This window comes from Canis aureus, chromosome 1, assembly GCF_053574225.1.
Source record: "Canis aureus isolate CA01 chromosome 1, VMU_Caureus_v.1.0, whole genome shotgun sequence".
Taxonomy (NCBI): Eukaryota; Metazoa; Chordata; class Mammalia; order Carnivora; family Canidae; genus Canis; species Canis aureus.
In genome coordinates this window covers 31,676,147-31,693,335 of record NC_135611.1, presented here as the reverse complement: position 1 = coordinate 31,693,335, position 17,189 = coordinate 31,676,147, and the positions used below count along the sequence as shown (strand labels likewise).

Below are 17,189 nucleotides of genomic sequence, written 5' to 3'. Positions count from 1 at the left end.
TTTATTTGAGAGAGAGAATACCAGCAGGGGTAGAGGTAGAGGGAGAAGCAGATTCCCCGCTGAACAGGGAGCCTAATGCGGGACTCGATCCCAGGACTCCCAGGATCATGACCTGAGTGGAAGGCAGACGCTTAACTGACTGAGCTACCCAAGTGCCCTAAAGGGAGGATCTTATTTTCTATTGTATTTTGTAGTGCAGTTGACCCTTGAACGGTATGGATTTGAATTTAGTGGGTTCACTTACATGCAGATTTTTTTCAATAAATATGGGCACAGTACTGTAAATTTATTTTTTCCTCCTCATGATTTTCTTAACATTTTCCTTTCTCTAGCTTACTTTATTGTAAAAATACAAAGTATAATACATTTAACATGCAAAATATATGTTAATCGACTTTGTTATTGGTAAGGTTTCTGGTCAACAGATTTTTAATTAAGTTTTTGGGAAGTCACAAGTTTATGTATTTTTGACTGAATAGGGGTTTGTCTCCCCTAATTCCTATGTTGCTCAGGATTCAACTGTATTAAACATTTCATAAAATTTCATCTTGGGGAGAATATAGACAGCTTGCTACGATTCTTCTCCATATCATACAGTTTCAGTATAGTCCTCATTCCATTTTTCTGAATTCTTATATTGTAATTCAGCTCATGAATTCAAGCTCAAATGTGTAATTTGGCATCTAACCTTTTCTTATTTCAGATAAGAAACAACTGTACAGTGTTGCTAGCATTCCTGTACCTCATGTCCTGAACCTAGGATTAAAGAGCCTTGCTTACACATTTATACTACTCTTTCATTGTCACTGGATTCTAGGCACTCTGGGCTATAAGACATGCGTTAGAGGTTAGTGAGGGTACTTGCCCTGAGGAAGCCAACATTATCCTGGGAAAAGGACAATGTACAACATGTCGTGGTGAAAAATTAAAGGCATAGTTTTGAATTACAGCTCTCCCTTTTGGGCCCTCTGGCCTTAGTTACTTGGCCAACCTGATTCTTTCTTCATAAAATGATAATACCAATTCTTCTACATTATTTTTAGGATTAGATGGGAACACTTTGAGTAATTGGGATTGTGCTTAGCATTATGTATTTTCAATAAATGTTAATCCCTCTCCCCTACCAACAAATGTACCACGACCATTTGTATATCTGGAAGAAAAAATAATAATAATTTGTTCTTTGGTGAGCTCTTTGAGTTACTATTAAAGAACTATTTATTCTTGTTTTTATACAGTTTTAAAAGGTTCTATTTCTAAACCATGGTGGGCAAGGCAGAAGGGGTCAGCAAGTAGGAAGACTGCTGATTAGAGTAAAAGAGCTTGGCAACAAAGAAAAAGTCACAAATCATTAAAAAAAAAAAAAAAAACTTCTGTTAATAGTGTTAGTCTATTAGGCGAAGAAAAACATTTCATTTTTTCTCAGGGGCTTTGAATGTATAACTGCAATATAGTACAGTGTACTAGTTTGTTTGTAAAATCTGTATTGTTGGGATGCCTGGGTGGCTCAGTTAAGCATCTGCCTTCAGCTCAGGTCATGATCTCAGAGTCCTGAGATGGAGCCCCACATCGGACTCCCTGCTCAGTAGGGAGTAGTCACCTTCACTCCCTCTGCCTCTCCCTCAGTTGTGCATGCGCGCGCCCTCTCTCTCTCTCTCTCTCTTCCTCTCTCTCTTAAGTAGACAAATAAAACCTTTGGAAAAAAATCTATATTGTTGAAACTAAGAGTGTGCTATTATTACATCTTTCAAAAATACATACTTTAGGTTTTCATCAAAATAATATCTGCAGGGCAGCCTGGGTAGCTCAGCGGTTTAGCGTGCCGCCTTCAGCCCAGGGCGTGATCCTGGCGACCCGGGATCTAGTCCCACCTTGGGCTGCTTCTCCCTCTGCCTGTGTCTCAGCCTCTCTCTTTCTCTGTTTCTCTCATTAATAAATAAAGTCTTTAAAAAAAATAGTATCTGCATATGATTTAAAAAATCAGGAATTGTAAGGGTTTTCTGAACAGAGCAACAATTTCCTCTCCTTCCCCTGTCCTGTACTTCATCTGGGTTTCAAGGCAGTTGATGCGGATGGGTTTTGCTTCCAGTAAGTTGTGATTCTCTGTATCTGCCTTCTGTTGGTCTCCAGTTCCGGGGGGGCAGCAGTTTGTTCTGTGATCTGCCCAACTTTTCTTACAGATCTAAGAAGAGTTTTTGGTTTTTCAGTTTGTTCAGCTTTTTGCTTTAAGAAAGAGTATTGGCTTCTACTTCTTAAGTACTAGACCAAAAACCAGAAGTCCATGACTTTTTCCCTTCAGCTTTCTTATCCTTCTTTGAACTTGTTAGTTACACTTTTACATATTTAATGTTGAGAACATTTGCACCTTGTTCTTAAACCATAATTCTTAATTAATATGTTCCGACTTCAGATGGAATCTAAAAGTTGAAAACCAAAGTGTGTTTACGTTATGAAGATATAAATATTTTTACTGCAGATCCAGTTCTATGATATAGTACTGTGATTATTCTCATGAAGCTTTCCCTCACCAAACTTTCTCAGTTGCCTTTTTTTTTTTTTTCTTTATTTATTTATGATAGTCACACAGAGAGAGAGAGAGAGAAGGAGAGAGGCAGAGACACAGGCAGAGGGAGAAGCAGGCTCCATGCACCAGGAGCCCGAAGCGGGATTCGATCCCGGGTCTCCAGGATTGCGCCCTGGGCCAAAGGCAGGCGCCAAACTGCTGCACCACCCAGGGATCCCCCTTTTTTTTTTTTTAAACCCCCTAGGACCTTTGCCTTTGTATCCATTCCTTCCCCTTTATTTTTTCTGAAATCTTCCTGGAACTTTCTGTCATTTTGCTCTAATATGGACTAGCTGCTCTTCGGGCCAGTTACATAGTTGTCATCCTGCAGCCTTATTTCCCTTTTTCTTGGTGCATATCTGCTTTTTCTTGGATGTTCTGTCTCTAAATTTTGCTGAGTAACATCCTTAAATATTTTCTCAAGGGAGATTTTATAGGAGGTAAACTTTTTTTATTTCTGCATCCACTAAAAGTGTCTGTTCTTTCCATCATCTTAATGCTAGTTTGGATACAGAATGCTAGGTTGAAAATAATTTTTCTTAGAACCTTGATGGTATTGCTTTATTGTTTTCTGATTCAGTGTTACTGATGAGAAGTCTGATTCCAGTCCAGTTAATATTTCTTCTTAGTGATCAGTACCTCTCTCCCTTATCCACTTCCCTTACACATATTCTGGATGCTCTTAGGATCTTTGTTTTATCTTTGCTATTCTGAAATTCCACAGTAATGTGTTCAGGAATTCTTTAACCCATTGTATTGAGCCCTCAATAGGCTCTCTCAATCTGAAAGATATCTTTACTTTAGATTTGGGGAAAATCTCTTACTCTATTTTCTCTGCCTTTTTTGTATACCTCATTTTAAGAAACATTTTGTCATTCCAAATTAATTCTCTGTTTTTCTCTCATTTCCTAACCCACCTTGTCCCTTCCTACTTCTAGAGAAATTTTTCTCTATCTTCTAGTATTTCTTTTGAACTTTGTGTATTTTCAGACATCTTGTTCTTTGGTTGTTCCTTTTTCATAGTATCCTGTTCTTGTTTTATGGATGCATTACTGTCTTAAATTTGTCAAAGAATGCTCACTAGAGTTTGGGGTGTGTGTGTGTGTGTGTGTGTGTGTGTTAAAGATTTTATGTGATTAATTTTTTTTTAAGATTTTATTTATTTATTCATGAGAGACACAGAGAGAGAGAGAGAGAGAGAGAGAGAGGCAGAGACACAGGCAGAAGGAGAAGCAGGCTCCATGCAGGGAGCCCAACATGGGATTTGATCCCGGGTCTCCAGGATCGTGCCCTGGGCCAAAGGCAGGCGCCAAACCGCTGCGCCACTCAGGGATCCCCTTATCTGATTAATTTGACAGAGAGGGAGCACAAGCAGGGGGAGCAACAGACAGAGGGAGAGGGAGAAGCAGGTTCCCCACCGAGTAGGGAGCCCAATACAGGGCTCCGTTCCAGGGTCATGGCATCCTGACCTGAGCTGAAGGCAGACCCTTAACCATCTGAACTACATTGGTGCTCCTCACTGGAGTATTTTTAAGTGCTCTCTCTTTCCTGAATTACATTTTTCCCTCAGAGTTTTTTTCCTCTTTTTAAATTTTACAGTTTTCTTCCATTATGTAGGTTTTCCTCAGTTGTTTGTTGATGTTTGGTAACTTGTCTATATTTAAGGCAACAGTAGAATAACTGAGCTCTGTGTTCTTGCATTAGCTCTTGAAAAGGCAGCCTTATTTTGGGAGGACTGGGTCAGATGCTGACTCGTAGTAGATTGCTAAATACTAGAAACAGGAGCTTTTCTCTAGGGCAACAACCTCTGTCCATATCAGCTGATCTAGTACTTCCCTACATTTCATTCTTTAGAGATATAACTTCCAGCTTTTTGTTTGTTTATATTTGGAGGGTAAAGTCTGGTTGCTAATATTCTGTGAGCAGCTGTAGAGATACGGATTTTCATCTCTGTCCCAATTTCACTTAGTCATACCTGGCATTTCTGGGTGAGTCCCTGGATTTTGCAGGACAAATTAGTTCTCCTCCATAGGTATTCTTGGCACTGTTTCTTCCACCTACTTTATTAGGCATGAATCCATGTGCTTTCTGATTGCTAACATTTGTTGAGATTTCCTGCCTGCTCATTGTTTCCCCTTCTCTCCTATTTATTTTTGTGGATATATATTCCCTTACTGTCATTTTAATAAGATTCTTGAGAGGAGGTAATTTCCTGTACTCAGTGTATTTTTTTAAGAACTTCAAAACACTTAAAAAGTCTTGAAAGCATCCTATATTTTAGAAGACTTTTCATAATGATAATAATAAAATCCACTTTGGCACTTAAAGAATTAACTCTTGGCTGTTGGGAGAATGTAGTTTTTAAGGATGACTTAGTCTCTGGAGTCTCTGAATAAAATACATTATGATCACAGGTAAAAGTAATAATAATTCTATCTTGAATGAGACACTTTTGCGTTTTACAATTAAATACAATTTCATTGACTCCTGATAACCATCATAAGAGGTAGTATATTATGTTCCCCAGTTTTCATAGAAGGAGACTAAGACAATAGTAAAGTGATATAACTTGCTCAAGTACTATGTAAATGACACAGAATGACTCCCTAACCATGTTGATCTCTATAGGTATTAAAATGAACTGTAATCTAGTTTATCTTTTCTTCCTGGAAGTTAATGACCTTTTGATAAGTATTATGGAATAGTGCATTCAGGAAAAAAGTCAACACTGACTTATTTAGGATTGATATCCTCATGAAGCCAATAAAATTAATGAAAACTTTTGGCCTTTTTCTATCCTGTCTCCGACCATGTAGCCATGATTCTGTGCTGGTCTGTAAGTCATTCCATTTTTGGAGTGCTTGACTATATTATATTTTAAAGTGTATTCCATTTCTAGAAATTTGTCGTACAGTTCTACAAGTGCACAAAGATAATACACAGGAATGTCTATGGCATTATTTTTAATAGAAAGCTAAGAAAATCTAAGGGTCCATCAGTAGGGGACTGGTTAATTTGTAATACGTATGATATGAAATATCATCAATGTAATACGTATGATATGAAATATGAAAGAGACTTATGCTGATATAAAAAGATCTTCAAGTAATATGATGTGAAAAAGTCTCATACAGTATGACCCTGTATGTGTAAAAAATATGTGTACTCATATGTTTGTATACACGTGGAAAAAATGGGAAGTACATATGAAAAGAATTGTTACCTCTGATGGGGATTGGAGGAACTTTGAATTCCATATCCTTAGGTACTTATTTTACCACAATAATGTAAGTTTTAATGGTTTTCAGTAGCTGTTGTTAGTATACCAGCAACACTAGCTGGCCCTGGGTGTCCTAGGTGAGTAATAGTCTAATGAAGAGGTCTGGGAATCTGGATCCTAACAAGGGCTTTCGTGATTTTCAATATTAGACAACTGCACAAGCGTGCTCACAAATGTGTGTAATTTAGGCCAAGGGGAAGTTACCATAGAGAGGCACTTGAAAGAGTGGGACTGCTTTGAATAATGCTGAACTAATAGTAAATTTCAAAATTTGAGATGAGAAATGATTTCCTAGGAAATTATCATTTTAGAGATCGACAACCTAGTTTATTCAAGAAACAGACACATCTGAGATCATACTCAGCACGTGTCATAGGTGAATTCTTCCAAATCTTTATGGAACAGATAGTTCCAAATCTATTTAAAGTATTCAGAGCAGAGAGGAAAAAAAAGTAAAACTTGTTAGTTGTGTTTACAAAGCCAACATAGCACTACTTCCAAACCTTTTAGATATAAGGGTTTTGGGGTTTTGGGTTTTTTGTGTTTTGGGGGGGCCTAATCATTTTATGATTCTGTTTAAAATGTTCTAAATCTTATTTGAAACAGTAATATACACCATGACTAAATGGAATTCATTTTACAGATCAAAGGATGGTTTAATGTTAGGAACTCTGTTAATGGAATTATTAATAGACCAAGGAGAAAAATTATGATCTTTTACTTTTCTGCCCAAAAGTGCACACAATAAAATTAACATCTATTTGTTGTTTTTGAAAACAGAAAATTCCAAAGAAAATTCTTAGACCAGTGGAACTAGTTGTTTTTTCTTTCTCCAAAAATATCTATTCTTCCTTTCTTCCTTTTCCCTTCCCTTCCCTCCCCTACCTCCTTCCTTCCTAGTGAGCCCATGAGTAAGGGAGAGGGAGAGAGAATCTTAAGCAACCCCCCTCCCCCAGCACAAAGCCGGATGTGAGGCTTCATGACTGCAGTGAAATCAAGAGTTAGATATTTAACTGACCTACTACCCAGGCACTCTTTAGCTGAATAGTTTCTTAACATAACGGTGGTGTTGCAGAGTGTTACTAGCCCGGATCATGCTTAACCACTAGAAATGGTTTCATTAAAGTTAGGAAAAAGATTAAAAATAAATTGCCATTCCATTTAAAATCTCAATTTCTTTTGACAAATAATTGTAAAGATTATTTGGTGGAATAATAATATGAGAGTAGTCCAGAAAATTGTAAACAAGAAAGAAACATTGAAGTCTGGGCTAATAATCTGTCAGACATTCATTCATTCACTTAAAAAAAAAAGATCTTATTTATTTATTTACTTGAGAGAGAGTGCACTTGCTAGTGTGAGGTGGGGAGGGGCAGAGGGAGAGGGAGAAGCAGAGCCTGACAATGCAGGCCAACCCCAGGGCCAGGAAATCAAGATCTGAGTAGAGGCCTTCCTTAACCAACTGAGCCACCTGAGTGCTCCTCTATCACATATTTAAATATTATAAAGCTAAAGTAAGAAATAGCTATATGAAACTCTGTAACACAGGTGGTCAAAATGCTACATGTAGGTGTGTGAATGACCTTTTTAGGTTACTGGAGAAAAGATGAAAAGGAAACACTCCTATTGATAGTGGGAGAATAAATTTCAGTAACCTTTTTGAAAGGCATTTGGCAATAGCAAAAGCATTTTTAAGTTTGTATGTTACAGCTCCTTTCCCTGTCAGCTGCTTTCTTTTTTTTTTTGTTTTGTTTTCTTTGTCAGCTGCTTTCAAGGACTTGTAGCCTCTCTAATTGGAAAGATAGTCATCAGTGACACATATATGCCTAACTTGCACCACAAAGTGAGTTTTGTAGGTGATGCAGCCAGGATTATAGAGAAATAACAGCAAATATTTTGCTTTGAGTCCTTTTTATCTCCCCTTTGAAAACCTCATTCCTCTTTCCTTATAGGCAGCTTTTAATATATATGTATATATTTAAAATTTTTTTATGTCTGATACAGTAGAAATATAGTATACCTTCTTGCTTTTCTACCCTCCACCCCACCAAAGTGGCCCCTTGGAAAGAGCTTTGGGTTTTGAATCAAAGGACCTGGCTTCTTGAGCAGGTTCTTCCACTCACTGGCTCTGAGAATTAGGAGAAGCAAGATTACCCTTCTAAACATACTTTCTTTGAGAGCCAAGCATCCTAACCTGTCTGTCCACTTGCATTCCTCTTGTTTATTCCTTAATCCATTGTAAATGAGATTTTACCCTATCGCATCTCTACTAGTGCTCAAGCAGCAAAAACCTCCTAACTGCAAAATAGAGTGTTTTCTTTTTTTTTTTTTTTAATTTGGCCCCACTAATTCTCTTGTTTGGAAATTATTTATAAATTTTTGATTAAATAATATTAAATACTTTTGATAGTAATATAGGCTCATGTAAAGAAAACATAGAAATATCCCTTAATCTCAGTCCCTAGAAGTAATCACTGGCATATTCACTATGATTTATGTGTACATATATCCCAATAAAATTGGAATTTTACTTATGTATACACTGCTTTGTATCTTGCTTTTTGTTTTCATAACATTAATACTGGTAAGCTGTGAGTTTAAATGTTAATGGTTTTCTCATATATAGTTATTTCATAATCAACTGTATCTTTGTTCTTGCGTTTAAGTTTAGATTGCTTCTCATTGTGAACACCTTTGTACATGAATTTGTATGTACAATAGTGATTTTCTTTAAGGCTTGCTCCTACCTTCTAGAACCTCTTTCCACCGTTGATTTCCTCCTTCTGCTGATACTTTTTCCCACTGCTTCTTTCATAGGCTCCTTTTTACACCTGCCTTTAGGTTTTGGTGTTCTCCAAAGTTCCCTTCACTGCTCTGGGTTTGTAGGCAAGCGCTCTCCTGCGCTCTGTCTCTCTCTCTTTCTCTTTTTTAATTGAAGTTCAATTTGCTAACATATAGTATAACACCCAGTGCCTGTCACCCAGTTACCCCATCCCCCTGCCCGCCTCCTCTTCCATCACCCTTTGTTTGTTTCCCAGAGTTAGGAGTCTCTCATGGTTTGTCTCCCTCTCTAATTTTCCCACTCATTTCCTCTCTTTTCCCTTATAATCCCTTTCACTATTTCTTGTATTCCCCGTATGAGTGAAACCATATGATGATTGTCCTTCTCCTATTGACTTATTTCACTCAACATGATACCCTCCAGTTCCATCCACATCGAAGGAAATGGTGGGTATTCGTCCTTTCTGATGGCTGAGTAATATATTCCATTGTATAAATGTACCACATCTTCTTTATCCATTCATCTGTCGATGGACACCAAGGCTCCTTCCACAGTTTGGCTATTGTGGATATTGCTGCTATAAACATCGGGGTGCAGGTGTCCTGCTGTTTCTCTGCATCTGTATCTTTGGGGTAAATCCCCAGTAGTGCATTTGCTGGGTCGTAGGGTAGCTCTATTTTTAATTCTTTGAGGAACCTCTACACAGTTTTCCAGAGTGGCTATACCAGTTCACATTCCCACCAACAGAGCAAGAGGGGTTTCCCTTTCTCCACATCCTCTCCAACATTTGTTGTTTCCTGTCTTACTAATTTTTCCCATTCTCACTGATGTGAGGTGGTATCTCATTGTGGTTTTGATTTGTATTTCCCTGATGGCAAGTGATGTGGAGCATTTTCTCATGTGCTTGTTGGCCATGTGTATGTCTTCTTTGGTGAAATTTCTGTTCATGTCTTCTGCCTATTTCATGATTGGATTATTTGTTTCTTGGGTGTTGAGTTTAATAAGTTCTTTCTAGATCTTGAATACTAGCCCTTTATCTGATAGGTCATTTGCAAATATCTTCTTCCATTCTCATTTCCTCCCTCTGCTTCAGTCATCACCTGTTGTCTGCTTCCCAGGTGTGGAGCACATCCCCACAGTGTACCTCTTTCTTAACACCCCTTCTGCATTCCTTCCTGTTCCCTGGGCATCTCCTACTGACTGAACCGCATTTAACAAGGATAAATAAACCAACTACCTGTGATTTCCTCGTAGGTCTTCCCTTTATCTAGCGTAGATACAGGGCATATTTTGGATGTTTTAGATTTGTTTTATAAGCAAGAGTATCTAAGATGTGTAATGATCCTTACAGGGTGCCGAGCAGGCAGACTTTTCTGGAAATCTTGGAAAAGGGCAGTAACCATGACAAAATGCCTGCGTGTTTTTCAAGGCTGTGTGACCTTCTTAACTCTTGCCCTCCTTTTCCTCCTAAAGGTCCCTAATGTGAACCTTCCTTCCTCTTTATCCTCCTTGCCCTTTTAAATTTACACTGAAGTGATGCCCCTTAGTGGCAGAATCAGGAACTTTCTCCGTTGCTGATCAATCACAAAAAATGACTGCGGTCTTCTCATGTGTGTAAACAAATGGTTACTGTGATTGTGATACGTTGCTTAATGGTTGGTGGTGCTTTTTTTTTCAATTCTAGTAAGTACTTCTGACTTACTACCATAACATCTGGGTACCCTAATCTTTGAGTGTTTTGGGAAAAAGAAAATAGACAAATATGTTCCCTTTCTATAGAAATTGTTATCTTTTGAGGTGAGACAACGATACTTAGTGTTTATTTTAAGATTATCATCTCTGGACAATAGATATTACTCCAGCTTTTGGAGTTGTAATTTAATCTTATAACTGAAAATTCTCTTTTCTAATCTGAGACTTATTTGTAGTAGCCAGTCTAGAAAATACATGTTGAATGACTACAATGATCGATATAGATCCTTTTGTGCCTTAAAAACACAAAGCAAACAAAAATTGGGTTTTTCTTTTTTTAAGAAAAGTAGTATAACCACATTAAATACAATCTGAGAAATAAGAGGAAAAACCCTACTCTTAATCTCCCTTAAGAAAATTGCTGTTAGAATTGTATATATTTGATTCTTTTCAAATTTGTGTTTATGTGGTTAAAATTATGTATCCTGCTTTTTTCCACTTAATATATCATTTTATGACTATATTTATTTATTTATTTTATGACTATTACTTTAAATGGCTGCATGATAATCTATTAGTTGCAGGAACTTTTGGCCCTGTTGTATGCATAGTGTTTATGAAGAATGGATGATGGTACATTGTTGCTGAAAAATATGACCCATAAGAGAAAATAGTTTTTCTAATAAAATAAAATTGCTTTTATCACATGGATGCTTAGTTCTAAGTAGAAGACTATAACTTTCTTATTATAAGGTCAGTGCCTTTTTATTTTCAAACTTGCAAATCTGAAACCTGAGGAAGTTGGCTGTCAGTTGAGTGTAATATACTGTGTCAGTTATGTTTTGGAGAAGTCATATAAACAGAAGTTAGATATCTGCTTATTTGGAAAATTATTATCATAAATCTTAATGTTAACATTGTGGTTTTTTTATAGATTATGGAGCTTTGTGGTGCAACGAGGCTTGGTTACTTTGGAAGAAGTCAGTTCTATATTGCTTTGAAACTTGTAGCTGTTGCCCAGTCTGGTTTCCCTTTAAGAGTGGAAAGTATAAATACAGGTAAATATGGTGTACATTAGTAGTTGAAGTGAAAATAGTCTTCTGATCACAAATGAAATAAAGTCAGTAGAATTTTTGAGTTTTCCTGATACTATACTGGCATTTGCAACTTAAGTGTCATGGCTTTATTCTCACTACCATGCTTTTTTCATTTGTGAATATTAGAAAAGTATCTCTTTGTTAAACCTGTTACAGCATGTATGTACTTAATACGTATTTGATAATATGAAAATTGTTAAAAGTGGTGATTTAAAAAAAAGTGATTTTTCAGAAATAATTCACTAAAAATTGCTTAGAAAGTTTAGATAATTTTTATCAGAGTAAATGATAAGTCGTAGTGACTGACCATCTTCTTATATGTCTTCCTTATATTCTTCTTTTCTAGTAAGTATAAAACTACATTATACTTTGTGTTTTTTTCGTTTGAGAAGGCTGTGCATTTGAAATTAGAAGGAATTAGTTAACCAAAACTTTCTGATTGATAGAAACAATATTAAAATATTGGCAGGCTAAAGCCTAGTTATAGATATCTGTCTGCCTTACGAGTGTCACCTGGGATAATTAGTTTTTCTGCTTATTGATGTCGAAGTCAGTGGAAATTCTATAAAGCTAGGTACTTAACTGCAGAGAGTTCTGTGGTTGTTGTAGGGAAAAGAGGAAACAAAACTTGAGGTTTTCTGTAATGTTAAAATTTTTATAAATAGTTTTAAGGACCAAGTTCAGTTTATTAGTCACTGTGAGGTTTTCATTGTTGACCTCTGGTTTGCTACACATCATTTGTCTAGAATTGAGAGTTTACATTCTTTTTAGGTAATTTTGGATTCCTTTATGTAAATACTGAATAAGCTTAGTATTTTTTCTCCTTTGTATGAGGATTCAAGAGAGATGCAGATAATTATAGTGGAGGGAAGCGTACTTTCTTTTAAAAATTCTGCTCTTCTGTGTGTTGTCTAGTCTAAAAGTGTGAGCTGTGATTGATGTGCGATGTAGTTCTCAGTGTTCTTTCCTCTCTTTAAAATTGAATGTAGGGTATAAGCCAGACTAAAGTGGATAGATAAAATGCTTTGTTCTGTTGGTAGGTGGACAGTAAAATATTTTTCAGGAATTTGTGCCATGAAATGTCTAGATGAATCTAGTCTCAATCTAGTGACGTAGTCTTTGTTTTACTTGTGGCTCTAACATCTTAGTTAAGAGAATCAGTATGAGTAGAAAAGAAGTAGCCTAAGCTTTCAGGTCAGGCTGCCCTGAGTTCAGATTCTGTCAGTCACTATCATTGACCTTGGCATCTTGTTGCCTCAGTTGTAAGCAGAGAGCCAGACAGGACATTTTTATAGCTATTACCATTAGCTGTAATTAGCTATTCCTGCCTTTAGAAGGAAAATTTAGTGTTACTATTTCTTTCTAGGTTAGTCTCCCACAATCTAAGGGAGATGGTGTAAATGTCATGATAAATGTGTGTCTGCTTTTTCTGTATTTGTTTTTGCAAAAGTTCTTTTTAATATCTAATTCGTATAGCAGTTCTAATGTGTGCCCTTGTTTTATTTTAAAGTAATAATTATTTCTATGATTAACAGTAAAGGACCTTCCTCTGCCAAGATTTGTTGCTTCAAAGAATGAACAGGAATCTCGCCATGCAGCCTCATATTCTTCAGATTCTGAAAATCAAGGGTCTTACTCTGGTGTAATTCCACCACCACCTGGCAGGGGGCAAGTGAAAAAGGGATCTGTAAGCCATGATACTGTCCAGCCTCGTACATCTGCAGATCAGCAGGTAATCATGTGCCTGGAGATGTTATCTCTTTATGTCCTGTGTAGATGTTTACACTAAAACATTTGAGTGCTTTCTTAATGAAAATGGTATTTTAAAAAGATTTAAGTCTTAAAATAATAATAATACTAATAATACTGTTTTTAGGAACCTGCATCTCCAGTAGTTTCACCCCAGCAGTCCCCACCAACTTCTCCACACACATGGAGGAAGCACAGCCGTCACCCCAGTGGGGGAAATAGCGAGAGGCCTCTTGCAGGACCTGGACCATTTTGGTCTCCCTTTGGTGAAGCACAATCAGGTATTTTGAAATTCTTTAGAAGGGACGGTTATTTATGAAGGGTCATAAATTGAAGGAAACTAGGTAATACTCCTTTAAGAGTTGCCTTCAAGACCATTTTTAATTATAATTTAAGTGCCTTAATTAGAAGCAGAAGCCAACAATGAAAGTTTGTAAGTAGATATATCACTTTGAACAGTGGTAATTGCGTTTACTTACACATGTAGTGCTCAGACAGAAGTTTATAGATACCAGATTCTCTGAAGGTGAAATGAATAATGATTTCTCAGAATATGAGGGGTGTATTACATTAATTCCAGTATTGACAAGGAAAGTACAAGAACAATTTAAAAAGATTTAAATGAAGTTTTAAGTTGACAGAGGAGATTGATTTTGGAAATCGTTAACATTTTTTCAAAGTTAGAGTTCAAAAGAAAACATAATATATGTATGGTGAGTTATGGTAAAAAACCTGGTAACTTTTCTTCAAAAGTGAGCCAGCATGTGTACCCATTCTCCTCTTAGGTTCTTCTGCTGGTGATGCAGTGTGGTCAGGGCATTCTCCACCTCCACCACAAGAAACTTGGGTCAGTTTTGCAGATACTCCACCAACCAGTACTCTTTTAACCATGCATCCTGCTTCTGTCCAGGTGTGACATTTTATTGGTATTGCATTTTTATTTGCTTCATTCAGAGTATCGCTGCAGTCATTCATTTTATATTTTGCTGTTGCAAATTTTGTAAATGTAAGTTCACTCTTTTATACAACACGGAACTCTGCTCTGTGTCTTAAAGTCTGTTATCATTGGAATGTTTCACTAAAAGTTTTGGCTGATTTTCTTTCTAATTATTCAATGACATTTTGAAAGTTTTCTGCCCCTAGGAATATATTTGCTTGGCTTTCTTAGCACATTTTTCATAACTTTCTGTTGCTTACATATTGCTATCATTCTACGCACTTATATAATCATTGTACAGAAACATTCAGTAACCTGATTATAACAAATATGTGGTTTGCTGATGAGTTTGTGAAGACTTCTTATATTTTAAACATCCACAAAAAGTAAGTTTCACTTTCAAAGAATAATAACCTAGCAATCTTGGTCCGTATAATCATATAGATAGATACTGTACTGAGGAAAAAAAATGTTTCCTTACAGGACCAGACAACAGTACGAACTGTAGCATCAGCTACAGCTGCCAATGAAATTCGTAGGCAATCCAGTAGTTATGATGATCCCTGGAAAATAACAGATGAACAAAGGCAGTATTATGTAAATCAATTTAAAACCATTCAGCCTGATCTAAACGGATTTATTCCAGGTGAGTTGTTAAAAACAGAAATTCTTCTAGATGGGACAAGACAAAGTCTCAATTTCATAATTTCAAAGATATGGTTTTATTGGTCAGAGATTATAAAAGATAATTGATCCTCAAATTGTCTGAAAAGTTTATAATCACTGGAGACAAAAACATGACATAGACACATGTTAAGATTACCATTTTCCCAGTGAAAAAGTCTTAAAAAGACTCTTAACCTCACATTTTATTCTTGAATCTGTAAGTTCAGAATAACATTAAACAACACTGTTTTAATATTTCAGGATCTGCAGCTAAAGAGTTTTTTACAAAATCAAAACTTCCTATTCTTGAACTTTCTCATATTTGGTAAGTGTGGTATATCACATCAGTTGGGTAATGTGGGTTGTTTCAAAGGAGTTTCCTTCCAGCAGGTGGATTTTCAAACCTTAAAAAATAAACGATGAGAGCACAAGCTCTTCAAGAGTGTTCTCAAAGAACACAGTATTGCCTTAAAATGGTCAACTTCTGTCTCACTCTCTGGAAAAGAAATAAGTGATGCCAGTACAGTAGTTCTTTAAAAAGTGCTAAAATTCTTTTAAATCATATCTGCTATTTCTTGTTGCTAGCATAATGCATGGAATAAAAGCTAGTTGGTACTTACATGGTTGTGTGTAGCCCATTTGGTTTTAAAACAGTTATCAGATAAACATAAGTGTTATTTCTACTTTAAAGGGTTTTTAGTAGTGTAGAATGCTATAGTAGAAGGAAGATAGATAATGCCTAAACTGAAAAATCTAGAACTAGCAATATATACATGCTCTTTATAGTGTGAGGCATTAAATACATAAGTGGTTGCTTCTGCATCTATTAAGTGAAAGGATAGAGGGGCTGCTGTTTTTTTTATATCAAGCCTTGTAATTCTATTGAATGCTTTAAAGTGGATACATGTAGGACTTTCATAACAATAAAAACAGTTTTTTATAAATTTAGTGATTTATTAAGTAGGCCTGACTTTAAACTAAATTCTGTTACTAAAAATACATATTGATTAAAAGTCATTTTTTGGTGATCTTATTTATTGAAGCTGTTTTTTAGCATTTGATTATAAGAATTTCAAGCATTCAGAAAAGTTTAAGGAATTGTGCCTTAAATACCCAAAATGCCCACTGCCTAGGTTGTATAATCCATTTCTTTCCATTTATGGGATTATTGATTGCACTTTTTCTGGAAAAGGATTTCTTTTTCTTCTTTTTGAGACATAAAGGGATCTAAAGCAGATGATTATATTTATAGTAAGTTTGTCTTCTAGGGAACTTTCAGACTTTGATAAAGATGGAGCATTGACACTGGATGAGTTTTGTGCTGCTTTTCATCTGGTAGTTGCTAGGAAGAATGGCTATGACTTACCAGAAAAACTCCCTGAAAGCCTAATGCCCAAATTGATTGATTTGGAGGACTCAGCAGGTAAGATTGGGAACTGAAGGGATCTGGTTGCAGGCCTTAAACATAGCACTTGATTCTTTTTTTTTTTTTTTTTTTTTTAAAGAATTTATTTATTTGCTTGAGAGAGAGAGAGAGGGAAAGAAAAAAAAAAAAACCCTCAGAGTCTGTGCTGAGCACAGAGCATGTCTCACAACCCTGAGATCATGACCTGACCTGAAGTCAGGAGTTGGACGCTCAACTGACTGAGCCACCATGTGCCCCAACACAATTCTTAAAAGCAAAATCAAGATAATTATTAAAACTCAAGAACATAGATATTTCATCAAGAGCAAGTAGATTTGCCATCAGAGTATGATATACAGGCTGAACTTGGATTAATGGTTTGTCTTATTTAGTTTTAAAGAGATAAATAATACATGCCACTACTTCACTTTATACTTTTGATTTGCTGAGATTTTACGAGCATCTCATGGTATCTCTGGTTGTTTTGCCACCCCTTTAATTACATTATATATTATCTGGGGTGAGCAAGGTAGCCTGTCTGCATCATCACCATTTTTCCATTGAATACATCTTAATTTATTGAAGGATGATACCTGGTTTATCATTAGACCAATGCAATATGCAGGCATTTTTCTTTCAAAGGCCCAACTCTTTCCTTCAGACTATAAAGAAATCTGGTAATTTTGTGTTTGATTATTAGATAGGTGCCATTTTGTTATCATGTTTATAAGAATGCTTTTGTAAATGCCCATATATACTGGTAGCTTTCTTAAAAAGGAAACAATATAAGGGTTAAAGAAATGAATAAAATTCAGAATGAATAAAAGGAAATCTTAACGTTAAATTCTTAATGAGCCTAATTAAAACTTAATTATCTTCAGTTTTCTTATCTAAAATTTCTTTTGGATGTTTTAATGGAAGGAATTTTATACTTTTGAAAGAAAAGTTAAAACAGAATTTGGCTCTCAAAAGGACATTTATCTATTAGGCAGTGTCTGTTTAACCCAGAAATGCACAT

At 36.0% G+C, this 17,189-nt stretch overlaps 1 protein-coding gene across 8 annotated transcripts in view; it reads left to right on the top strand.

The window, feature by feature from the left end:
* REPS1 (RALBP1 associated Eps domain containing 1) overlaps positions 1-17,189 on the top strand; it is an 82,323-nt gene that overhangs the window by 31,496 nt on the left and 33,638 nt on the right. For 7 of the 8 annotated variants that reach the window (XM_077894683.1, XM_077894679.1, XM_077894671.1 and 4 more), the window contains 7 exons: positions 11,252-11,375; positions 12,950-13,146; positions 13,291-13,444; positions 13,949-14,073; positions 14,584-14,746; positions 15,028-15,091; positions 16,035-16,189. In XM_077894683.1, coding sequence (XP_077750809.1) covers positions 11,252-11,375; positions 12,950-13,146; positions 13,291-13,444; positions 13,949-14,073; positions 14,584-14,746; positions 15,028-15,091; positions 16,035-16,189 — 982 coding nt within the window. The remainder of the gene's footprint in view (positions 1-11,251; positions 11,376-12,949; positions 13,147-13,290; positions 13,445-13,948; positions 14,074-14,583; positions 14,747-15,027; positions 15,092-16,034; positions 16,190-17,189) is intronic. The other variant, XM_077894696.1, reaches the window with a different exon arrangement.